Consider the following 26,405-nt stretch of genomic DNA (forward strand, 5'->3'; position numbering starts at 1 on the left):
CTCTCTCTCCTCCATGTTTGTTGCACTCGCCCCATCTCATCTCCCAGGGATGTTCCTTCGCTTGCCCTATCCCTCGGCTTTGCCTATTCCTTCCTTCTCATTCTGCCTGGTATGGCTCCCCCTCCCCCCCCCGGAGGAGAAAATGGTCTGTCCCACTCCTAGTTCCTCCCTGTCCCCCGAACGAACGACGCGTACTGCGCTCCATACTTGGCGATGGCCGGAGAACCGCGCTCGGATTGGTTAAGAAGCGGCGATGGGCGGGGCCGAGTCTTAGTGACCCGGATGCGCACTCCTAGGCAACGGGCACGGCGGAAGTGGCAGGGCTGCGGCCTGGCTCAGAGAGATACCGGACGGGACCGGAAGTTGCCGCTGTCGCTAGAGCCCAGCCCAGCGGAGCCATCATGGTAAGAGAGGCTTGGAGCTGCGGGCCGCCGGAGCGGAGCTGCCCCCCCCCTTCCTTGGGGCCCAGCTCCCGGTGCTCCCTTCCACCCTCGCTCGGTTGTGCCCGCGCCCCCGGGAAAGGGGCCTGCTCCGTTTGTTGCATGGTCCCTTCCTGCCCGGCCCCCTCGCTCTAGTCCCCTCTTTCCCCGTGCAGCTTGGGCTCCTTCCTTCTCCCCGGCGGCCTGGCCTGGCATGGGTGTGCTGGCCGGGCAGGGCCCGTTGGGCTTCCTGCTCCCGGGCGGAGCGAGCAAGTTCTGGGCAGGCGGTGCCGGGGGTGGGAAGCGAGGTCGCATGTCGTGGCTGGAAAGTAGCGCGGGAAGGGTTGTGACGTGGTGGGACGGTGACTTGGGGAGGGCCTGAGAGCAGGTGGCTCCAGGGCTTGCATGATGTGGGGGAGGAGGGTGCAAGGGAGGTTTGCTTTCAGGCCTGCAGAGTCGGAAGGGCCGGGGAGGGGTGCTCTGCTAACGTGGTTTGGTGGTGAGGGACAGATGTGTTAGCAGGTGCCTCCAGAGCTGCATGGTGTTGTTTGGGGGAGGAAGAAAAGGCTCCCTGAGCTGAAGCTGGGCAGGGGACTGGGCATTCAAGGTGGTGAATGATTCTCTTCTGTAAACCTTCACCTGAAATTCAGGAAGTTAAGGTGATGTCAGCTAAAATGGTGAGACTGCATCTTGTTTGTAACAGGCAAACAAGCTACTGGAGCTCTTAACAGATGTGAACTGCTGTGAATCTTCATTTCTGAATGCAGGGATTGCAGATGTAGATAGGGCATCTGTTTCTTGAGATATTTAGCTTGGTTTACAATTCACTATACATTTGTGTTATCATATTATCAAGTGAATGTATACTGTTTAGTCCTTTATGGCTTTTCAAGACTCTTACTTTAATTCTGTCTGTGAAATGGAAGTGTGTTTTGTGTGTGTGTGTGTGCCGAAGAATGTATGTCACTTTCAAAACTAACCTGTGATTATATAGTGGCAACTCTAATTTCTGGCTAAATTGTTATTATTTATAAAACTTGAATGGTCATTTTAAGGTTTTGGGCTACTTTGTAACACATGTAGACTTCTTTAATAAAGTGGATTGAAGTGTCATAACTCTAATACCTGGAAATATCTTGAAAGATCAGCTTATCCTTGCTTCTAGGGAAAGCTGCGTTTAGCACTAATAGAAGACCATGTCATGCTTGTGCATTGGTTTTCTTACGTGGATCTGGAGGTGTACTCAGTCTTGTTTGAGAGCTGCTCAGTGAATGGAATAACATGTTTCCTCTACCTTGCAATTTTTAAAACTTTTCTTTTATTTCAAATGGACGGCAGTTTTTACTTATCCTAGATTCCATTAGATACTTCTGCTATAAACAAGCACAAGACTTCTAGCCAAAGATCTGATGAAGTAGTTAGATTTACCAGGACAGTCTCATTTCTGTGTAGAGCCCCACTTCAGGCTCATGTCTGAGGGATGTCCCTCCACTCAGCAAATTGTAAGACTGATGTCCCAAAGTGGTGGCAGAGTACAGGCAGTCCCTGACGTACGAACGGGGCTTTCTCGCCCCGGAGGTTGAGGTGGCGGATTGCTGCCTGCGAGCTCCGGGGCGAGAGAGCCCCGTTCGTAAGCTGTTCCCGGTGCCCCTGGTCTGCTGAGGACTGTCTCCAACAGACCAGGGGCACCGGGACTGAAACCGCAGCAGCGGCGGGTTCCCGCGCTTCTGAGGCTTTGCTCTGGCAAAGCCTCAGAAGCGCAGGAACCCGCCGCTGCTGCGGCTTCGCTCCCGGTGCCCCTGGTCTGCTGGAGACAGTCCTCAGCAGACCACGGGCACCGGGACTGAAGCCGCAGCTGCGGCAGGGTCCCGCGCCTCTGAGACTTTGCCAGGGCAAAGCCTCAGAGGCACGGCACCCCGCTGCTGCTGTGGCTGTGCTCCCCGTGTCCCTGGTCTGCTGGGGGGGGGGGGCGCAGCTAGTGTCCCCCCCCCCCCCCCCCCCAGCAGACCAGGCTTTTGTTGTGGACCCTGGGGCAAAGCAGCTGGGGCGCTGCCGATTGGTCCTGCAGCGCCGCTCTGGGCACTACTGGACCAACCCGGCAGCACCCCAGCTGCTCTGCCCCAGGTCCTGATTCAGCCGCTGCTGGTCAGTTTCAGCAGTGGCTGAATCAGGATGCCTGAGGCAGAGCAGCTGGGGTGCTGCTGGGTTGGTCCAGTAGCACCAAGAAGCGAGGAGCGGTGCTACTGGAGCAACCCAGCAGCACCCCAGCTGCTCTGCCCCAGGCTTCCTGGAATCAGCTGCTGATCAGTTTCAGCAGCAGCTGACTTGGGGAGGCTTGGGGTTCTTAAGTTGAATCTGTATGCAAGTCAGAACTGGCGGTCAGTTTCAGCAGCGGCTGAATCTGGACGCCAGTTCCGACTTACATACAGATTCAACTTAGGGACTGTAGGTTTGTTCTTATCTTGTACGTAACCCGGGGACTGCCTGTAGTTGAATCTTATAGCTGAAGATATTCATTTCCTTTTCATAACTGTATGAAGACTGGTTGAGAAGACGCTATTGATGTGCTAGCCTAAATATTGTAGAAAAATTCCTCTTTTGGGGGACTACTTTTATGCAGTATCAGTATTTAAAATCTTCACTGATGCTTTCAAGTACCTGAAGGCCTAACTTTTTATTTTTCTTCTAAGCAGCTGACAATGAGGTTCTTGTACCTTTGTACAGTTAAAATATTTATTTTTTTATATTACAGTAGATTTTAGAGGCTCCAACTAAGACTGAGACCCCATTGTAAGTCCTTAGTGGATGGAATCCAGTCTTGCAAGGAAGCAATTAATTATACAAAGCATGAGTACATAAATTCCAAGGATAATGTGTGAAAGTAGTTGATACATTTTGATTGCACTCGCAAACATCCTGTCTTTATTATGTATGCTTTATTCAAAGAAAGGTAAACAAAAGTGAGTCAATTAACAAAGTTAAATATCACTTTATATTGTCTTATGAATCATTGCCTGCGCTTCAGTGCTTTTTCAGAAATTCTAATAGATGAACTATGGCCAATGATGTAGGTTGGGGCAATCATTTCTAGTTTGCTATTTTAAGTGGTTTAAGATTTTTTCAGAGAGGGCTAGGGATATAAATGAATAGTTAAGTATACAATTAACCAGTAAGCCTAAGTTTAATCTTAACTACTGGCATTCTCTCCCCCCTCTTCCCCCTTTCTGCTTCTGTATCAGAGGCGGCAGAGGGGGGTGTGTGTGTGTGTGTGTGTGTGTGTGTGTGTGTGTGTGTGTGGAAGCAGGTGCTGGGGAGAGCTGATTTAAAAGCCTCCCCCCCCCCCCCAGCTCTACATTGCTGCCTCCTTCCCCCCCCCCCCCCCCCATCTTGCAGAGCAGCCTCTGTCTGCAGTGAGCCTGGGCCCACTGTGGTCAGAGGCTGCTCTGTGATGACAGACTGTGTGTGTGTGTGTGTGTCCTCCCCCCCCCCCCCCCCCGACGGGGGCTGCTGCCGCCATGTGCCATTGCCTCTGTTTCAGAAGCAGCAGCGCAAGGCGGCAGGCAGATGGTCTGAACAGGGAGCTGGTTTTTAAACTTGGTCCCCTCATGGACTGGCTCCCTGCACTGCTTCCCCTGATACAGAAGCAGCAGGTGGCAGGGGTACTCCCTAGGAGTGGGGTGGGATTGCACTGGCTGCCATCCTGTCCCCAGGGACTATAGAATAGTTGAGTAACTGCTAAAAATTCTAACAGCCCTAGAAAAGGCTTTTGTGTAGGCACATTGCTACTTGATGAATAAGCCTTGTTTTGTAGAGCTGCGACCAAACCAGTGTTGTTAAATAAGAACTAAAACAACAGTAAGACACTTTCCTAAACTCTGATCTCCAGCCCCTGCAAGACAGTCAAACCAAGTGTACCCCTCTTTCAACCCTATCATATAGTTTTGAATGCCTACTATCATAAGTTATGTCTTTGTATCCTGAGCTTTGGGAAATATTGACTTATAATTTGGACAGCATGTGTTCAAATGAAGTGTGTAACCAACTAATTTAAAACTTGTTGAAAATTTACCTTTAATCAGGTTAAAAGTTGATTTTCAAACTATTTCAGTGTTAAAAACTGAGGTAAATGTATGGCAAATAATATATTTTCATAATTCCAGTGACCTCCTAGTACAGAAAGTGGTCTTGTTTAGCTTGTTTTACTGTACTGTGCTTTAGAGAATGAATGCTAAATCAGGATAATTCGGGCATAATTTCTTCATATGGTGTAGATGTCCCATGGCATTATGCTGTTCAGCATACAGCTGTAGAAGTAAATATATAATATAATATTGAGTGTAGGCTCTATTTTTAGAACACTTAGTACTGTACTTGCACAGAGAAATGCCTCCTTTTGGGGGAGGGAGACATTACTGTGCTATTAAATTTCTGTGTGTACTGTTGTCAGCTATGCTTTCTGTCCATCTGCTTTTCTCTGCAATGAACAGCTGATTAGTGCTATCTCTTCACAGCTCTCCTGTAGTGGCATCTGCAAATATCGTATTATACTTGCACCTTTTCAGGTGGCAGGAATGTGTGGGGGTTGTGGGTTGGTGTGGTGTGTGGTTTTTGTTTTTGTTTTTAAAAACCAAGAAGAACTCTGCCAGGAGAGAAGTATTTAGGTCTCTGAAGCCTCATGGAGTAAAGCTAGAGAGTAGACTAGTTTATTAGAAATCTTCTACATTGAAAGAGAACTGGAGGAGGGAACGTGATGGTAAGATTCAAGAGGGGAGTTTAGTTTCATCAGGTGATGTGGTAAGGAGGAAGTCTCTCTGAAAAGGAAAATGCTTCACATCTGCATCCCAGTGCCAGGTGTTCTGGGGAGTGGAAAAACTCTGTACTGTTCCATTGTGCGTAGAGCCCAGGGTATAAACATTTCCAGGTCAAGAGATCAGATGTGCTGAAGTCTAATGCACACAATTCCAAAAATTGCATAATCTATAAAAATAAATGGTAACTCCCCAGAATTTTAAAACATATTTAAATATTTGAAAATGCTAAATTAACTTCATTTATGCAAGACAACCTAACCTCTGCCTCAGTCATGTAGCTAGACTCTTCAGAGTTAACTCCAGCTCCCAGTTGGCTGCCTGGAAATTGTCTTGAGCATCGTTAAACTGAATAATCTAAAAATATACTACAAGTTGAATCTTTCTGGTTCGGCAACATCCGTGGTCAGGCAGTGTTGCTAGGCTGGAGCTGGGAGCCTTCAGTGGGCATCTGAAGAAGTGGGCTGTGCCCATGAAAGCTCATATGATCCCATCTATATGTTTTCTTAGTATTTTAAATGCTACTAGACTACTTGTTTAAGTTTAAAATTTTATGAATAGTAAATATTCTTCATTGAAAAGATTTAGTGTATTTACATGACTTTCAAATAACCATATGACTAGACTGTCACTATATGTTTCTGATAGTCAAAATTGTGGCCATAACACACATTCGACAAGCAGGCTCGCCATCATGTAAGCGTTTCTGTGGTTCTAGCCAGCCACTACTATCTTTAACTTGAGCTAGTAGTGACATATTCCGCACATGTGATCTCACTTCTGGACTTGTGGAGGAGGGAACCTGCCATCACTCATTTAGGACAGTTTGGACCTTCCCTTTTTGTGTGCACTGCATAGTGGATCAGTTACCAGCATGAGGCTGTGTCTAGACTACAAAGTTCTATCGGAAAAAGATATGCAATTTGCATATCTTTTCCTCTTTTTTTTTTTTTTCTTCTTCTTCCAAAAGAGGCTTTTCCGACAAATGGCCTATCTACACTGGGCCAAATGTTGGGGGGAGGGGGGGAGAAGTCTCTTTTGGAATATCCCTTCTTCCTCATAGAATGAGATTTACAGGCATGCCAATATTCTTTTTCGGAAAAGCAGACATGTTCCTTGGATGAGGCAGAGCTTTTCTGGGATACCAGAAGTATCCCAGAAAAACTCTGTGGTCCAAATGTATCCTGAGTGAAAGCAAACCACATCTCCTGTTCTGTGAGCTGGGAGGAACATTGAAGGCACCTCTTAAGTTAAAGACTTTTGTATAAGGACAAGAAGGGCTTGAGGTAACACCTGAGTAAGAGCCAAGTTTAATTCTGCAGTGGAGATGTACCTATGTTTCCCTCTTGAGTCTTCACATCACATTTCTCCTGCCTTTTATTATTAGTTTTTGTTCTGTAAGGAGATGGTCTTGTTTGTTTAGCTGGTACTTTCTCTGTTTCTTTTGACCAAGGTAACCGGTATGAAAATGATATTCTGCTACCTGACTTCCCCAGTTACTTTTTTATTGGTTCATACTAAAACTGAAAACCTGTTGCTAATGCAGATAACTGATGGCTGCAGTTTGTTACACTCCTCTTCCTGTATGGCACAGGCATTACAACTATTCTCTATATCAATGGCTGTCAACTTTTCCAGATGACTGTACCCCTTTTCAGGAATCCAATTGGCTTGTGTACCCCTAAGTTTCATCTCACTTAAAAATACATGTAATGTACAATGTGAAATTGGTGTTCCCATTTTTAATAGCTGGCACAAGACCAGTTAATTAGTCAGAGGTGAAACTGAAACAGATGCAGCTTTTCTCTTAATAGTGCAGTCGGGCTTATACTAAACTTCATTTTTCTACTTAGTGTCATAAAAAAGTATGTCAGTCTGTGAAGGACTAGATAAAGCACTTGTTCATTATGAGTTGAAAATAGTTTGTTGGTAGCAAGTCAGATTATGCTGCTGATTTATGGTTTAACATCTCAATATTGTAAACCAGCCAGTATAGTAAATAGAGCCAGCAGCCTCCAGAATTAACTTAGTAAAAAGGAACTAGATAGAGTATGTTTTCTTAGAAATAAAGCATTCTGTGGTAGAGCACTAAACTCTTTACATATAAACTTGGCAGCTGAACAAGAATGCTTCTCCAGGTATTGTTTCAAGTTTAGCCTTCAGTTTTGTCCAAATCTTTCTAGCTTCTGTCTCTATGGATACCTCCTAAAAGGTTATAACTAAAGTCTTGCAAGTGTAACTTTGCTTTAGCCAGTGTCCCATAAAACAGCAGGTTAGTGGGGAAATAAGCAACTTGTGTGACTTCAGTTTCTTTTGTTTAAATTGCAAACCAAAATTGACCTTGGTTTCCATTGTAGGCTGTAGGAATAGGGTTCCAAATAAGAAATGCAGATGAGATCATTGCCATTCTGTTTCATGTAAAAGCAGTAGGTTGACCCTATTCTGTCAGATCGCTTAGCACAGAGCTTCCACAGCTACTACAAAAGTCTCTCATGGTTCATTAGTGCCAAATAACAAGGCCCAAACTGAAGAATTTTAATGAGCTGCTCCATGCAGTATAAAGTTGTGGGCTCTCTCTGGGTATGTCTACCCTTCAGTTAAACTCCTGTGGCAGGACTATGGCAGCTGGTTTTGAGCTTGGGCTGCAGGTTGCAGTATAGACTTATGGGTTTGGGTTGGAGCCTGGACTCTTAAGACCCTGTGATGTTGGAGGGTCCCAGAGTTTGGGCTGCAGCTCCAGCCTAGAAGTCTACATGGCAATTAAATAGCCCTAAGCTCCCCAAGTCTGAGTTAGCTGGCACATGCCAGCCTTTGAATTTTAAGTGTGGTATAGACATACCCTAAAACAGGGCTACTCAACTTTGGAAGCCCCAGGGGCCACAATGATACTCAAAGCACATGCTTAAGAGTGTTTGTGTATACATGCAAATATACACACTTAAGACTGTTTGCATATGCATGCAAATATCATCTTTCACACGAACAGGCATAAATACAAAGCACTTCTCACAATGCCCTGGTGTTCCCCGCACCTCTTCCCTGGGGGCTAGAAATACTGACACCCTGTACCTGTTGCGTCTTTCAGTGCTCATCCCGCCTGAGAGGCCTTGCCATTGTGGAGTATGTTCCCAGTGGAGGCCATGTTCAAAGGATCCCATGCACAGGCCAAGCATTGAGCCCCATGTAAACCCAAACTACACAAACGGACCACGGTGTTGAGTAGTCCTGCCCAAAAGGTCTCATGTCTTGGCGTGATGTCGTTCAGTGTTGAAAGGCGACAAGCCTATATTCAAGCTTCTTGCAAACTGAGTTGCACAGGAACTGAGTTGCAGAATTATTGGCATGAACTTATAACGTTTTCTATCCTCTGCATGGAGAGATGAGAGAATTTGCTTTTTCATATACGTAAGCTTTAGGATCAGAATTTTATACAGTTGCAGATTAAATTGCATAAAAATTCAGACTGCTTTTAGCTTGGAAAGCATTTACTTTGAAAGGCTTTGTCTTCACTGCAAAAGTGTGTTTTATATCAAGATGGCTAACTGAAGTCAGAAAATGTGTCCAGAGGGACATCATTTTAAAACAGAATAGGCTTGAAAATTGTGAAAAGGGCTCTATGTGCACAACAATTCCCCTGACAATATTTTTGGTCTTACATTCACTTTATATAGAAGTTTTCCTCCTTTGCTGCTGTATGAAACCCCCCAGTCCCCCAAAAACAGGAAATTGACTAAATAGGGTACTGTTGTTGCTGAAGTGTTATCAAATGCACAGGGTACACTTCCTCTAATCTTGAAACAAAAATTTAAGTGAAGCTCATGACCTTTTTTTGGCGGGGGGGGGGGGGGCATGCTGACAGCCTGGATCTTTCTCCTGTCACCCACAGGTGAGGATAGGCTGACCCCTTCAGAGCTCTGATATCCTATCCTTACTCATGACCAGCTTTACAGAGAAAAGAAATGCTGGCCCTTGAAGAAATGAACCTCAGTTGTTTTTCTTCATGATATTTTGAACAAGAATCTGCTTTGCTTGTGGAGTATGGGGTAGGAGACAGCTTGCAGTACTGTGCCTACAGTAGCTGGGCCACAGTAGCTAATATGTTAATATCTTCAGAGCCAGGACTAGATTTAGAGGTATTGTCAAGATTTACGATGAGGCCTTTTGTGTTTCTTGACAATTTTGTGGGCGTGTCTGATTACTGTACAAGTGAAAATAGGTACAAAATAACTTTTCAGATTTCTAGGCAAGGGTTAAAGTAAATCATTCTCTCCTGTTTTTTTTGTTTTGTAAACTTTTCAGGGAAAAAACCCTTAGGCTTTGTTTTCAAACCATTTTAGCAAGAATTTAGTTCACTGGTCTTAGCATATGTACTGTATATTGGCATTCAGTGTGGGCATAGGATTGTCAACTGTATGAACACCACTGCTGAAGTCCTTCTTGTACCTCTGAGCTCAATCTCTGTGCTCTGGAAGAGAGAGTTGTTTGGTAAAATGGCCATCTTGGTTATCAAGCTGCCATATATCGTTTCAGTGTGTGGAGCTGGGACCTGGGATAGTCCCTACAGAGTCCAGCACATGCCAAGACTCTGCTTCGAAGTATGGAGACACAAGAGACACAAGAGACACTCAAAGCAATGGTCTACACGCAGAATTTAACATGAGCAAAACATACTTTGCTCTTGGGATGTGAAGGACTAGTCAACTATCCAATAAGCAAATGCTTATCGGCTAGTCGACAAGCTTGTTGACTAGTCGCTCCTCCCTCCTTTGCTGCCTCTTTCTGATAGAGGCAGCAAGGTGTGTGTGTGGGGGGGGGGGGGAAGAAGCGGGTACTTCAAAGCAGCAGCACCATGTGGAACCTAGGTACAGACCCTGTGCTCCATGCAGCACTGCTGCATTGAAATGGTGAGAGGAGCCTGACACTGGGCTCCTGCAGCAGCATTTCAAAGTGGCCCTGCCACACGGAGCCCAGAACCCGGGGTCAGCAGGGAGTCCCCAGCTGACCCCGGGCTCCACATGGCGCTTTCACTTTTGAAGTGTAGCAACAGTCCTAGGGTACTTCAAAGCGGCAGCCCTAGAGCTGTTTCTGTACTTCAAAGGCAGAGACGCCCCATCGACTAGTCAAACTTTTGATGCAAAATGCATCAACTATTCGATTAGTCAATTACTTGCTATTTAATGTCCCTATTTTGCTCTAATATTCTCCTTAATAGCTGAAGAACTTTGGCTGTAACATGACAAAATGGGTGTAGGAATAGGCTGGGGGTGGGGAAGAGTCTGGGCAAGAGGAGATGGGGGGGGGGGGGGGAAGCACTTACCTGGCTTTGCACCCCCTGCTGCTTCCAAGCACCACTGCAATTCTGGGCAAGCCTCCAGGCAAGTGGTTTCCTGCACTGCAGAGCAGCAGCAGACAGAAATGCTTCCTGCCTCGTGAATTGGATCAGGCCTGCGAGGCTTGGGGCTTCCCTCCTCCCCCAGTGGGAAGCCAGCACTAGCACGCCAAGCTCATGGAAGGGTGTGCAGAAGGGATGTAATGTAATAGGGTGTGCAGAAGGGATGTAATGTTGATTAACTGATAAGCAAAAGCTTATAGGTTAATGCTATAGACTACACAGCTCTCCCCGTGCCCCACCCCCCCCACCTGCCAGTAAACTTTTTAGCGGGCTGGCCACTAGCCCAGCTCTGTCCCAGCTCTCGCTGGGTCCGGAACCTACCCCGCTGCAGCTCTTCATTAAAAGTGTATTGGGAGCCATGTGGACAGGCAGCCCAGTTCTGTTCTGGCTCGTGCCGGGTCTGAGAGCTCAGTCCATCCCATGGACAAGGGCTGCTGCCACCCTGCGCTGCAGCCTCTGTATCAGAGGCAGCAGTGTGAGGTGATAGGCAAGCTGGTCCACAAGGCAAGCTGGCTTTTAAATTGCTTAACCTTCTGGACCAGCATGGAGTGTCAGGGGGCTCCTTGGGTGTGGGGCTAGAGCACGTTGACTTCTGGCCCCACCTCCAGGAACTATAGAAAAGTCAGCTAACCAATAAGAATTCATGAGGTTAATCGACTATTCAGTTAACGGATACTTAACATCCCTAGTGTACAGGGCTGGAATGCCCACATGGGCTCCCAGCTGCATGGGGTGGAGCCAATGGTCCAGTGTTCTGCGGAGCACACTGACAACCACTGCTTTGATAGCTTTGTTGTCAAGGGACTTCCTAAAGCCCACTCTCTTGAAGCCTTTGGTTTCTTTTTACAGATGACAGCTGTTCATTACCAAATGCTCCTAAATAAAACAACTTTTTCTTTTGATATTCACCTCATCAAATCTCTGCTGACTCATGCCAAAACCTGACAAATGTTCGAAGCATTTTCTGGTGTTATAAATGTGGCTTTTCAAAAAGAAAACTGGCACAAGATGGCATTCTGGTGGTCTTTAAATTCAGTGTGGCTAATATCTGCTCTCCAAATCTCAGACATCTTTAGCAGAAGTGAAAATAGAGTTCTGGCAAATGTATCCAGTAGGGATGTAAGTGTAACTGTTTAAACCTGTTTGGTTACGCGTCAGCCTTCAGTCCAGCTCCCTGTGCACAGTTTCCCAGGGATCTGGCTGCTGCCCTGCATGACTCTTGGTATGAGAGCCAGCGTGAAACCATGTAACCACTGAAATTTTTAACAGCTACATGGTTACGATAACAGTTTTTTCACATCTGTAGTATCCAGTACTAATTGATCTAGTGCCACACTGGTTAAAGTGTGTAGCCACTTGTCTCTGCTTGCAGTTTGGCATTAATGTTTAAGATACCAAATAACCATATTCAGCCAAGTTTGTCTGAAGACAAAGCAACATTGTATTAACTTTCTTTGCTGTACTGTTAACCTCTCCCAGGAAGCAGATTCTCCTAGTATGTCCAGTTTCACTTACATATAGGGTGCCTATTGAGTTAGATACCACTTTTCACATCATGCAACACTATTTCCCCACTTAAAATAAGCTTCATGCTGCAGAGCCTGCAGTAAAGCCTTTTCCTTGGGAGTGGGACCGGCAAGGGCTGTTTGCCATCCCTGCTTCTGGGAAGGAGGCTTCACTGCAGGCTCTGCAACTGGTTCCCCAGGAGTGGGGCTGGAGGCCCCTTCCAGTCCCACTCCTGGGGAGCCAGTGTGTAACCCAGGGCTAGGCAAAATACAGCCCGGAGGCCAGATCCAGCCTGCCAAACCACCGGATCCAGCACACAGAGCACCTTGCTGGGACCTTTCAGGCACACAGCTCCTGCGGTTTAAAGCTCAGTCCCATGCAGCGCTCTGCTCTGCAGGGGAGTGGGTGTGTGTGGCACGGGCTTTGTGTGATCTCCCTGCCCCCAGCCCAATCCTCAGCTCCTATTGGCTGGAAACAACCTATTTCTCCTGGGGCTGCAGCATGCAGGGAGCCCAACCTTCCTTGGTGTGCTGCAGAGCTGCTGGCTGGGCAATTCTTAGGAAAGTGCCAAAGCCTCTGTCTGGCACCCCTACCCCTTCCACATCCCAACTCTCTCCCCCAGGTCACCATCCAAACCCTCTGTAGTCTGCATTCCTTTTTTCCCTTCTCATAGACTTTAAGGTCGAAGGGACCATTATGATCACAGTGCAGGCCACAGAATCTCACCCACCCCTCCTAGAATAATCCTCTCAGCTATATCTCTGATATTGAAGCCTTCAAATACCTTGAAGACCTCAGGATGCAGCGAATCCTCCAGCTGTGATCTGTACCTCATGCTACAGAGGAAGGTGAAAAACCTCCAGGGCCTCTGCCAATCTACCCTGGAGGAAAATTCCTTCCCGACCCCAAATATGGCAATCAACTAAACCCTAAGCATGTGGGCAAGACTCACCAGCCAGAGACCCAGAAAGTTCTCTATGGTAATTCCTATCATCCCTCCATTGACGTATTTCCCACTGATAATGAATGGTCAATTAGTTACCAAGATCATGTTATCTCATCAAACCATCCCTTCATAAACCCATCTAGTTTAATCTTGAAACCAGATAGATCTTTTGCCCCCACTACTTCCCTTGGAAGGCTGTTCCAGAACTTCACTCCTCTAATGGTTAGAAACCTTCGTCTAATCTCAAGTCTAAACTTCCTACTAGCCAGCTTATATCCATTTGTTCTTGGGTCCACATTGGTATTAAGCTTAAATAATTCCTCTCCCTCTCTAGTATTTATCCCTCTAATACAGGCAGTCCCTGGGTTACGTACAAGATAGGGACTGTAGGTTTGTTCTTAAGTTGAATTTGTATGTAAGTCGGAACTGGTACATATTGTAGGGGAAACTCTAGCCAAACATTTCTCCAGAGCTCAGTTTTATTCTCCCACACCTCACTTCCCTCAGTCCTTTATTCTCAAGCTGAGGTGTCTGCTGAGAAAAGCCGCTCCGTCTCCCTGGTCTGCTTGGGGGGGGGGGGGGGAGGGGCGCTAGCTTCGCATCTCCCTGGTCTGCTGGGGGGAAGCAGCTAGTGCGGGGTTGCCTCACATCGGATCCCTACTTACAAACGGGGTAAGTCGGATCCATGTAACCCGGGGACTGCCTGTATATTTAAAGAGTGCAATCATGTCTCCCCTCAGCCTTCTTTTGGTTAAGGTAAACAAGCCAAGCTCCTTGAGTCTCCTTTCATAAGACAGGTTTTCCATTCCTCGGATCATCCTAGTGGCCCTTCTTTGTACCTGTTCCAGTTTGAATTCATCCTTCTTAAACATGGGAGACCAGAACTGCACACAGTATTCCAAATGGGGTCTCACCAATGCCTTGTATAATGGCACTAACACTTCCTTATCTCTATTGGAAATACCTCGCCTAATACATCCCAAGACCGTATTAGCCTTTTTCACAGCCATGTCACAATGGCAGCTCATAGTCATCCTATAATCAACCAGGACTCCGAGGTCCTTCTCCTCCTCTGTTACTTCCAACTGATGTGTCCCCAGCTTATAACTAAAATTCTTGTTATTAATCCCTAAATGCATAACCTTACACTTCTCACTATTAAATTTCATCCTATTGCTATCACTCCAATTTACAAGATCATCCAGATCTTCCTGTATGATATCCTGATCCTTTTCTGAATTGGCAATAGCTACCAACTTTGTGTTATCCGCAAATTTTATTAGGACACTTCCACTTTTGGTGCCAAGGTCAGCGATAAAAAGATTAAATAAAATTGGCCCCAAAACTGATCCCTGAGGAACTCCGCTAGTAACCTTCCTCCAACCTGACAGTTCACCTTTCAATATAACCCGCTGTAGTCTCCCCTTTAACCAGTTGCTTATCCACCTCTCAACTTTCATATTAATCCCTATCTTTTCCAATTTAACCAATAATTCCTCATGTGGTACTGTATCAAATGCCTTACTAAAGTTGAGGTAGATTAGACCCACTGCATTTCCTTTATCTAAAAAATCTGTTACTTTCTCAAAAAAGGAGATCAGGTTGGTTTGGCACGATCTATCTTTTGTAAAACCATGTTGTAATTTGTCCCAATTACCATTAGCCTCAATGTCTCTAACTACTTTCTCCTTCAAAATTTTTTCCAAGATCTTGCATACTACAGATGTCAAACTAACAGGCCTATAGTTACCCGGGTCGCTTTTTTTCCCTTTCTTAAAAATAGGAACTATATTAGCAATTCTCCAGTCAAATGGTACAACCCCTGAGGTTTAGAGACTTATTAAAAAATTTTGCTAATGGACTTGCAAGTTCATGTGCCAGTTCCTTTAATATTCTTGAATGAAGATTATCTGGGCCCCCCAATTTAATCCCATTAAGCTGTTCAAGTTTGGCTTTTACCTCGGATATGGTAATATCTACCTGCACATCCTTAGTCCCATTTGTTACATTACCATTATCCCTAAGCACTTCATTAGCCTCATTAAAGACTAAAGCAAAGTATTTGTTTAGATATTGGGCCATTCCTAGATTATCCTTAACCTCCACTCCATCCTTAGTAATTAGCGGTCCTACTTCTTCTTTTTTCCCCCCCCCCCCCATTTATATGACTATAAAACCTTTTACTATGGGTTTTAATTCCCTTTGCAAGGTCCAACTCTACCTGACTTTTAGCGCCTCTCACTTTGTCCCTACATGCTCTAACCTCAATAAGGTAGCTTTCTTTACTGATCCCTCCCATTTTCCACTCCTTATATGCTTTCTGCTTTTTCTTAATCACCTCTCTGAGATGCTTGGTGTAACACACGTGCCTATAAATTTTTTCCCTTTTCTTGGGATACAGGCTTCTGATAGCTTTTGCAACTTTAACTTAAAATAATTCAAGTTCTCCTCCACCTCAAGATCCGTAACTTCTTTAGTCCAATCAACTTCCCTAACTAATTTCCTTAATTTATTAAAGTTAGCCCTTTTGAAATCAAACCCTAGTCTCAGATTTATTTTTGTTTATCCTTCCATTTAATTTGAACTGAATTAGCTCATTACTCGAGCCAAGGTTGTCCCCTACAACCATTTCATCTGAGGTCCTTGCTACTCACCAAAACCAAATCTAAAATAGCATCCCTCCCTTGTTGGTTCAGCAACTACTTGATGAAGGAATTCATCAGCTATCACATCTAGGAAAATGAGCCCTATTATTATTACTAGCACTTGTTCTCCAGTCTATATCTGGAAAGTTGAAATCTCCCATGATTACGCAGTTTCCATGAGTATTTACTTCATTAAAAACATTAAAGAGGTCTCTATCCATATCCAAATTGGATCCTGGTGGTCTATAACACACCCCAAGCACTATCCCCGGGGAGGATCTGATAGTTCTCTTTCCCAATGTGATTTTTGCCCAAACAGACTGTCTTCTCCATTCCATCACTTTTTATTTCTTTACAATCTACCTCATCTTTGATATACAATGCAACTCCATCACCTTTACCTTTATTTCTGTCTTTCCTAAATAGCACATACCCTTCAATACCTGTACTCTTCTCCCGGGTCACAATTCTTTCCCACACTTTGCACCCTGTCCTAAAGCCCCTCCCCCTGGCCAGAATCCTCCCTTGCACCCATATTACCTGACCTTACACCCCCGTCTCCTTACTGAGGTCACAACCCCCTCCTTCACTCAAACTCCCTCTCCAGACCTCACATCTCCTGCACCCTTACCCTGTGTGCCCTCTGCACTCAACCTCCATCCTAGACCACGCACCTCCTCTCTAGGAAAGTGCAGCCCTTGACACCTTTCCAAAATCTTGGTGTTCTCCTTTCACCCCCCCCCCCCCCCAATTATTCCCCACCCCTAGTGTAACCTGTGACAGGGATGGCCAGGCCCACGGACAGAGGCTTCTCTGACAGGCCATGTGGGGCTAGAGTAGCTCTCTACCTGGGGCAGGCAGGGAGCTGCTCCAGCCCATACCTGTGAACTGGTAAGCCTGACCTGTTAAGGGTGAGGCTTACCAATAACCTTTTATATCCTAATTCTGTGCCCTAAGATCTTACATTTTGATAAACAGGTATAGGGCAACAGTTAAGTGAATGCAAAGGATTCCTAGAAGAAGTGAGTTGTAATCAGAAATTAGAAAGGATGAGTGCTTGATGGACAGAAATGAACAATTGTTCAGTGAACATGGAAGAAGCATGGAAAGTTCAAAAAAGTGGAGGGAGAATCCAGAGGTATTTCTTTGGGATGTGTGTGGAAGATTGAAGTTGGGATGTGTGTGGAAGATTGAAGTTAACAGCTACAGAGTGAGAGGAAAGCAATAAAAGGTTCAAGCAAGGGGTGACAGGGTCAGCAAGGTGATTATGCAAACCGTTTCCTCTTCTGGATTGAGTGCATAAACTCCACAGGCTGTCTTGCCAAAATGTCTGCCTGCTTTGTTATGATGCAGGGGGAGGGGAGAAGGGAAGCAGCTTGATAGTTTGCAGAAAGAGGATTTTAAGAGCAAAAAGAGAAGTGTGAGCAACCTGGTTAATGCACTGGCTACAGCAGTTGCATAATTAAGATGAGTAAAGCCTAGTATTCTGATGTGCATTCCTAGGATAAATTGAGCTGTAGATAGTGTCATGTGAAGTCCCTCAGATAGGTCAATGTGCTTCTATCAGGTCTCCGTTTGTCCATAAATGGTGCTGAAATTGTAAAACTGTGTGGTGGCCCGTTTATCTTAATCTTGCTCTATTGGAGTAGGGGGTGTGGGTGCAGGAGAATTAAATCAGTAACTTCTCAGAAAGTTGACGGAACTGCTTATAGAAGTACAACTGTTTATCTGCTTAAGCATTTGGTGGATCAGTGGCTTAATCTTTTTTGCTCTGTTTTTGTTTATCTGTAGCAGTCTCTTTTACTAGTACAAAGTAATGAATTTTGTATCTTACAAAATCAGCACATTGTCGCAATTTTCAATTAAAATTTATGACTAGCACATGTTTTCAAAATAGTTCTAGAAATTTTTAGGCCGGATTTATTTATTTATTTTTATTTTTAAATCGGTGCATTTAAAAAAACCCTAAAACTTAAATCATAGGAATGGCCATATTGGGTCAGATCAAAAGTCCATCTAGCCCAGAATCCTATCTTTTGACAATGGCCAATGCCAGATGCCCCAGAGGGACTGAACAGAACAGGTAATCATTACGTGATCCCTCTCCTGTCATCCAGTTCCAGTCTTTGACAAACAAAGACTAGGGACACCATTTCTACCCATCCTGGCTAATACTCGTTGGTGGACCTAACCCCTTTGAATTTATCTAGTTCTCTTTTTTGAATCCTGTTAAAGTCCTGGTGTTCACAACATCCTCTGGTGAGGAGTTCCACAGGCTGACTATGCGCTGCATGAAGGAAAATGTCATTTTTGTTTTAAAAATTTTCAGTGTTAATTGCATGTAAGTATTAATCTCATGGGCTACGTCTACATTGGCCCCTTTTCCGGAAGGGGCATGTTAATTTCACGAGTCGTAATAGGGAAATCCGCGGGGGATTTAAATATCCCCCGTGGCATTTAAATAAAAATGTCCGCCGCTTTTTTCCAGCTTTTAGAAAAGCCGGAAAAGAGCGTCTACACTGGCCCCGATCCTCCGGAAAAAGCGCCCTTTTCCGGAGGATCTTATTCCTTCTGAAACTTTGAAGTAGGAATAAGATCCTCCGGAAAAGGGCGCTTTTTCCGGAGGATCGGGGCCAGTGTAGACGCTCTTTTCCGGCTTTTCTAAAAGCCGGAAAAAAGCGGCGGACATTTTTATTTAAATGCCGCGGGGGATATTTAAATCCCCCGCGGGATTTCCCTATTACGACTCGTGAAATTAACATGCCCCTTCCGGAAAAGGGTCCAATGTAGACGTAGCCATGCTGTACTTATTGGGCAATGGTTATTTCCCCTCCCCCCCCCCCCCCCCCCCCCAAAAGAAAAAAGTTTTACTGTTTATAGGACTCTTCTTGGCTCTGAGATGACAGCAATTAAATTACATTGTCCTGTTTAATGGCAAGTTTTTATAAATAAGTGTTCTATTATTCCAAAGATAAACATTGGCGCAGAAATCATAGTGACTATGAAAAGGATAAGAGAAATAACTTTTTTCCCCATACATACATTCAGTCCATGTGTGACTGCAATGCGGGAATTTAGGTTTGCTTTTCTCATCTTCCCTTCTGTACACTCCTCAGCTTTGACTGGACGGGCAATTGAGACCTCCCACTGAACTTGTATAAATTAAAATATTGGCAGATAGTTGGAAGACTAGACCAAAGTGTTCTCACTCTTAATTTCATTCCTTTAAGTAATAGTAATGAGGTACCAAACACACTGTCCATAGTAGATATTGAATACATTTACTTCTATGCCTGTTAACACTACTTAAATAGGCAATGTGTCAAGTTAAGTAAATGATGCTGAAAGACCCAAACACAGATTTAACCCCCCTAATTCTTAACCTACCTCAAAAAAAGCCTTGCATTCTCAGTGTTCAAGACAGGATATTAATTCCAGAGTCAAATGCTCTGCCTCAGACTTTTTGATCTAGGGATTTAGTTATCCAGAATGAGTTGAACTACAAGGAGAGTGGTATCTCCCAATATGGAACTCAAATTACTTATCACATCAATGCAAACACTTTTCTGGTGAAAAATCAAGCTAACAGTCTCTATGCTTGGGACTCCACCAAGTGCCCTAGCTGCCTGCATCTTACAAGTAGCTGTTGCTGTATGTCTTAGTGCACTGCATTAATCCAATCTGAAGTTAACAAGGCCTGACTTGTGGGAGCCACATCTCTTAAAGACTAATCTACCAAACAGTGATGGAGATTTGGATGCTGCATTTTGCTAGGAAGAAACCATTCAGGATCTAGTAGAACCCCTAGATAGTAAACTCCTATACCACTGTGAGCACATTTGACTGAGGTTAACTGAAGGAACAACTATCTTTGTCACATTAGTCGTCCTTACCTTTGCCTTGTCTAAGCTAATTCAATCTAGACAGCACTGTCAGTTTGAAATAGTGATAGTATTGAGTCCCATTAGCACACTGAGGACTGTGAAATCTGAGCCACTTCCTCTCCTCTGAGCAGGAGGATTGGTCTCCCAGATGAGGGCTCTTGGAGCAAGCTTGCAATTTCCTGTAGCTCCTCTTGAAGAATGAAGCCTTTCAAACACATCTTCTCACTGTTCATATCAATATGAGTATTCCATCTGATAGTTAGTGGGGAATCAAAAGCACCAAATCTCAGTCTTTGTCTGATACACTGGCTGAGGAGACTGGTGTAATGTCTGTGCCTATATCTAGACCTGTGTCCAGAGGAAGCTGCTAATGGCAATCCCAGTGTTCCAGGTAATGTCAAACTACATGTGTGGGTGGGTGTTTTTTGTTGTTTTTTAAATATAACCTTGTCTCAGAGATCCTGCTAATCTATCAATGGATTGCTTCTCCTAAGAAGTTTCAGTAAAGTGGGACCCTAAGTAGACAGCAGTATACTTTAGGACACTGGTTCCAGGTTATCTCCTTTACCTTTAGGAATTGAAAAGTTGCTTTCAAGCATGGAACTTGGAACTTTATTCTTAGAACTTGCGGTCCAACAATTGTATCTTTCATCTGAAATCCTTCAAGTGGCTGTTTGGCACTCCCACTTACATATTATAGGTGGGACTTAAATCTAGAGGAAACAGCATATTGCTCTAAATACATGCATTACTGAGCGTAGTCACAAGCATCTATGCTGATAACAAAAACCACCTTCGCCACCTAGATCGGGGTGATCAACCCTGTTCCAGATGAAGAGCCAAGATTATTAGTGGATCCAGCGCGAAGAGTTGGGGCAGAGTTGTAGAGCAAAGCGCCAGAAAAAGCCTGCCCCTATGAGAAACGTGTTTCCATGCTTTTTGGCCTCAGGAGGCTCCTGTTGGCTGCCACCGTATTGGAAGCACTGGACGGCTCCCCTTCCCTGGTGAGCACAGGGGAGCTGGGAGGTGGGGGCTGTTCTTAGAGGTGCGGAGGTGGCTTAGCAAGCCACGCTGATGGGGAGGGTAGGGGAGAGGGGGAAGAGCCGCATGAGGCTCGTGAGCCACAGGTTGGCCACTGCTGACCTAGATGAAGGAAGTCAAGGGCCAGCAGCCTGGCCTAGAGAACTTTCAACTTGTTAAATTGCAGTTAATTGACTAGTCAATGGCATTTAAATTGCAGTTAATTGACTAGTCAATGGCATTTCCATCGACTAGTCGATAGGCACTTCTGCTGGGGGTCTTGTACATTTCAAAGGAGGAATATGGAACTCCATGTACAGCCTGGGGCCAGCGGGAAATGCATTTCAAAGCCACAGAGCCCTCATGGAGCCTGGGGTCAATGGGAGACTTCCCAGCTGACCCTGGGCTCCACACAACATTTGCCCAGAACCCAGGGTCAGCTGCGGAGTCTCCAGCTGACCCAGGCTTCATGGCACTGCCCCTTTGAATGTTGCTTCAGAATTTCAAAGGGGCAGCGCCGCACAGCTGAACTGGGGATCAGCTGTGCGGTGGCTGCCCCTTTGAAATGCTGCCTTGGGGTTTCAAAATGGTAGCGCTGTACAGCTGATCAGCTATGCAGCGCTGCTGCTTTAAGGTACCCTTTCTTTCCTTCCCCTGCCCCCCACACCTCTGCCTCTCTGATAGGCAGCATGGGGAGAGGGGAATTGACTAGTCGACTGACTATCCAATAAGGATTTGCTTATTGGATAGTTGACTAGTCCTTAACATGCTTAGAATATTTATTGTGCAGAAATGATGGTGAACATTCCTTGGGCTGAAATTGTTTTTACGGTAGGAGAATGAGACCAGTGGCATAACTAGTCTGACAAACATAGGTGGGTTTTTGGGGGGGGGGGGGGGGCGGGAAGGGAAGTTGAGGTGCTTGTGGAACGCATGTAAGACAACTTCTAGAAACTCTTCAGAAGGAGCATTTTAAAACTGTTAAATTTTAACCTTTAACAAGATGATAAAACTGCAATACTGTCATTTTGCTAAGTGTGGTTACTGGTGTCTCGTGGTCATATACAGGGCTAGACAAATCACTGAATCTACTTGCCCCTGATGAGTAGATTTCAGCCGGTCACCCCAGTCACCGGTGGCGCGCGCATGAGCAATGCGGATCTTGCACATGCGCAGTGCGGGGCTGGCGAGTAGGTTTTGCTGCCGTTTGTCAAGCCCTGGTCATATATGTTCAAATGAATTTTCTGCCTCACGATGTTTGTGCAACTAGCTGATTTTGAATGAGGTGCAATTTGTATCTTAGCTTCCTGTAATTGTTCAAAATTTTATAATTATGAATACTTCATTGGTATCTAAGTACCTTAAGCAAGGTTGCAAATGGTGAATTGATATTCCATTGAAACCAGTTTGCTGACATACCAAGTGTATCCACATGGAGGGTAGATGTGCAGCCAAATAGTTAGCGAGTTTCATTTCAGAAAGCAGCTGACTTTAAGTAAAATCCAAACTATTTGTCATTCCATGTCATCCAAAGATCTCCTAAAGCAGTATTCTCTGCCTTGCCCATGAGTTACCGTGGTGCCTAGCTTAGGAGTGTCATATCACCTTTTTTTTTTTTTTTTTTTTTTTTGGTCAAGTCTTAGAAAATTAGAACTCTGCAAGAGGCTGGTTTACCAGAAAGGATTAAATTAGGGGAAAGCCTATGGTTTAGCACTGACATAGGTAACCCTTCTCTGTTAGAGTATACCCAGCCTGGAGGCTTTTTACTTGGATGTAGACTAGAGAAAACCAGAATAGTTTTAGTTCTGTTTTGTTTGTTTTTGAATAGACTAATGCTCTTCATGCTCAGCAATAATGTAGCCTAGCTGGTAGGATTTATGAAAGTAGAGTTACATAAACCAGTGCAGTGCAGTTTATGGGGGTAGGTATCTTTTTGCCTCCCCAATGGTGGCATGTCTGTTTGCTGACTGTAACCTTTCAGCTTCTTCAGGAGCAAAATGACTAGGATTCTCTAAATAAAAGATTAGTTTGTCAAAGGGACAAAATATAAAGCTATCCGTAAATCTCTAGTTTCTGAAACTGAAGAGGCACAGATCAAAGCTCAACTAATCCTGATTTGCAGTGGACTACAGGCAGTCCCCGGGTTACGTTCAAGATAGGGACTGTAGGTTTGTTCTTAAGTTGAATCTGTATGTAAGTCGGAACTGGCGTCCAGATTCAGCCGCTGCTGAGACTGACCGCCAGTTCTGACTTACATATAGATTCAACTTAAGAACCCCAAGTCAGCTGCTGCTGAAACTGATCAGCAGGGGTATGTCTACACTACAATGTTAGTTGGAACTAACGGATGTTAGTTGGAACTAACGGATGTTAGTTGGAACTAACGGATGTTAGTTGGAACTAACGGATGTTAGTTGGAACTAACGGATGTTAGTTGGAACTAACGGATGTTAGTTGGAACTAACGGATGTTAGTTGGAACTAACGGATGTTAGTTGGAACTAACGGATGTTAGTTCGAACTAACATTCATAGCCGCTACACTAGCGCTCCGCTAGTTCGAATTTGAATCGAACTAGCGGAGCGCTTAGTTCGAACTAGGAAAACCTCATTTTACGAGGATTAAGCCTAGTTCGAACTTACTAGTTCGAATTAAGGAGTGTGTAGCCCCTTAATTCGAACTAGTGGGAGGCTAGCCCTCCCCAGGTTTCCCTGGTGGCCACTCTGGCCAACACCAGGGAAACTCTATGCCCCCCTTCCGGCCCCGGATCCCTTAAAGGGGCACGGGCTGGCTACAATGCCCGTGCCAGGTGCACGCCTGCCAGCACCCAGCCAGCAGACCCTGCACCTGGCACAGCACAGAGCCACCCACCCGATGTCCCCCAGCCCACCCCCTCTTCCCGGGACCAGGCTGGCGGCTCCCGGGAGCTTGCCCTGGACCGCAAGAGGCGGGCACCTTCCTGGGCTAGTGCGGACATCGTGGACCTTGTCCACGATCTCCACACTAGGCACAGGAAAGTGGCCGTCTAGGGCAGGAGAGCTGCCAGCCTGGCCACCCAGGAGCAGGTGTGCATGAAAATCAAGGGGGTCCACTGAGACCCCCCGACCCTGAGCCCTGAGCTTACAATGGCCGTCCTGGGTCAGACCAAAGGTCCATCTAGCCCAGTAGCCTGTCTGCCAACAGCGGCCAATCCTAGGGACCCTGGAGGGGATGGACCGAAGACAGTGACCAAGCCATTTGTCTCGTGCCATCCCTCTCCAGCCTTCCACAAACTTTGGGCAGGGACACCACTCCTACCCCCTGGCTAAGACTACTCCATGGACCCAACCTTCATGACTTGATCTCACTTCCCTTTAAACTCTGTTCCAGTTGTAGCCTTCACAGCCTCCTGCAGCAAGGAGTTCCACAGGTTGACTCTTTGCTTTGTGAACAACAACTTTCTCTTACTAGTTTGAAGCCTGCTACCCATTCCTTTCCTTTGGTGTCCTCTAGTCCTTCTTTATGGGAACTCATGAAGAACTTTTCTGAATGCACCCTCACCACCCAACCCCTGCTTTTAGAGACCTCTATCCTGTCCCCGCTCCATCTCCTCTTTTCTAAGCTGAACAGTCCCAGTCTCTGTAGCCTCTCTTCATCTGGGACCTGTTCCCAACCCCTGATCATGTTAGTTGCCCTCCCCTCTCCCAGCCTTTCTCTTACCCTTCCCTAGCCCCCCTTCTTATTGATGTACAAAATAAAGATAACGTTTCTTCCAACATTGACTCTGTCTTTATTGAACAAAACTGGGGGAGACTGGGAAAAGGAGGTGGGAGAGGGGAAGTGGGAGGAATGGGGTACAAGCCCCCGATGGGGAGGACTGGGCTGGCTCTGCAGGCTTCCGGGGGTGGAAGCTCTCCTGCAGCCCCCCAATTGCCCCCTCTCCCCAGATGGCAGCCTGCGGCAAGTGCAGCCGGTCTGATGGCTGAGTGCTGTGATGTGCCCAGTGTGGGCACTCCAAGCTAGGACTGGTTTTCAAGCAGGGCACCCCTGAGAACTGTCTGTCCGGGGTGGGGGTCGGGTCCCTTTAAGCACAGCCCTCGGCTAGCCTGAGACAGCATCTCCACGCTCTAAGTCCTCCTCTGATGCCCTGCCAGCACTGCTTCCGGCCATCCTTAAGCCCTGTTCAGGGTCCACTCAATGTGGACATGCTAGTTCGAATTAGCAAAACGCTAATTCGAACTAGTTTTTAGTTCTAGACGCGTTAGTTCGAATTAGCTTAGTTCGAATTAACTAATTCGAACTAACTCTGTAGTGTAGACATACCCCAGCTGATTCCAAGAAGCCCGGGGCAGAGCAACTCTGCCTTGGGCTTCCTGTAGTCAGCGCTGGTCAGTTTGAGCAACGGCTGACTTGGGGACGTCTGGGGCAGAGCAGCTGGGGTGCTGCTGGGTTGCTCCAGTAGCACCGCTCCTCGGTGCTACTGGACCAACCCAGCAGCACCCCAGCTGCTCTGCCCCAGGAGTCCTGATTCAGCTGCTGCTGAAACTGACCAGCGGCGGCTGAATCAGGACTCCTGGGGCAGAGCAGTTGGGGTGCTGCCGGGTTGGTCCAGTAGTGCCCAGAGCGGCGCTGCGGGACCAACCGGCAGCGCCCCAGCTGCTCTGCCCCAGGGTCCACAACAAAAGCCTGGTCTGCTGGGGGGGGGGCACACTAGCTGCGCCCCCCCCAGCAGACCAGGGACACGGGGAGCAAAGCGGGGGGGAGGGGTGCCTCGCCTCTGAGGCTTTGCTCTGGCACCGGACCGCTTTGCTCCCGGTGCCCCTGGTCTGCTGGAGACGGTCCCCAGCAGACCAGGGACACCGCGAGCGAACCCGCAGCAGCGGCGGGGTCCCCCGCTTCTGAGGCTTTGCCAGAGCAAAGGGGCACCGGGAGCAGCTTTTCTCGCCCCGGAGCTCGAGGTGGCTGACCGCTGCCTGTGAGCTCCGGGGCAAGAGAGCCCTGTGCGTATCCGACGTAAGTGCGGATCCGCGTAAGTCGGGGACTGCCTGTAGTCTCCAAATCTTGTGAATGAAACATGTAATATCTTCTACAAAATGAATACCATATAGAAACTCGTCGGTTCAGAACTCGGAGTTATGAGCACCGTAGTCAGCTACAAACCTCATTTGGAACCAGAAGTACTTATTTGCAAGCCACTAAAAAGGGGAAAACTAATAAAATGAGATCAATGTAAGAAGTGTTTCTGTGCTTGTTTCATTTAAATTATTAGTTAACCAGTAGTGTTTACTATACATACGTTTTCAAAGCTGTATTAAGCCAGTGTCCAGTTGTAAATTTTTTAAAACAACCATAATGACTTATTCTGTATTATGAACAACTTTTGTTCTCAAGGTATTCTTAATCTGAGGTGCTGCTGTTGTCATTTGTGCAATTCTCTTTGGAAACATTAAACGGTCTTCTGCAACTGAAATGCTTTCATTTCTTTACAGAAGCAACTGAAGTCTACATTCCATACTGAGTGACCACCTAAAAGCTAAACCAGACAATTCAATAAGCTGATTTCTGTTTTGTCATTGATACTCAGGCTTTGATGTCTGCAGGTGCATGTCTTGGCTCTACAAATACTTGCATTTGTCTCTGACTTAAAACTATGTAAACTATAATGCAAATTAGGTATACAGTTCATGCTTGGCAGGCTGCCAATGCAAATCTTGGTGCTGCAAAGCATGAACAGCTGTGTTAGTTGGAGTTTACTCACTCAGAGTTGTTTGATCTTGGGTAACTTTTGCTGATTCTGGGATACAAGC

The 26,405-nt window shown here is 46.0% G+C and overlaps 1 protein-coding gene across 3 annotated transcripts in view; it reads left to right on the forward strand.

Moving 5' to 3' along the window:
• The first annotated feature begins 246 nt into the window (after positions 1 to 246).
• CAPZB (capping actin protein of muscle Z-line subunit beta) overlaps positions 247 to 26,405 on the forward strand; it is a 130,888-nt gene continuing 104,729 nt past the window's right edge. The window contains exon 1 of one of the 3 annotated variants that reach the window (XM_006115053.5): positions 247 to 404. In XM_006115053.5, coding sequence (XP_006115115.1) covers positions 402 to 404 — 3 coding nt within the window. In that variant the 5' untranslated portion in view covers positions 247 to 401. Of the gene's footprint in view, positions 405 to 963; positions 1,097 to 26,405 lie in introns of those variants that run through there. The other 2 variants (XM_075906480.2, XM_075906481.2) reach the window with 2 other exon arrangements.

This window comes from Pelodiscus sinensis, chromosome 24 (assembly GCF_052426305.1).
Source record: "Pelodiscus sinensis isolate ZL-2025 chromosome 24, ASM5242630v1, whole genome shotgun sequence".
NCBI lineage: Eukaryota > Metazoa > Chordata > Testudines > Trionychidae > Pelodiscus > Pelodiscus sinensis.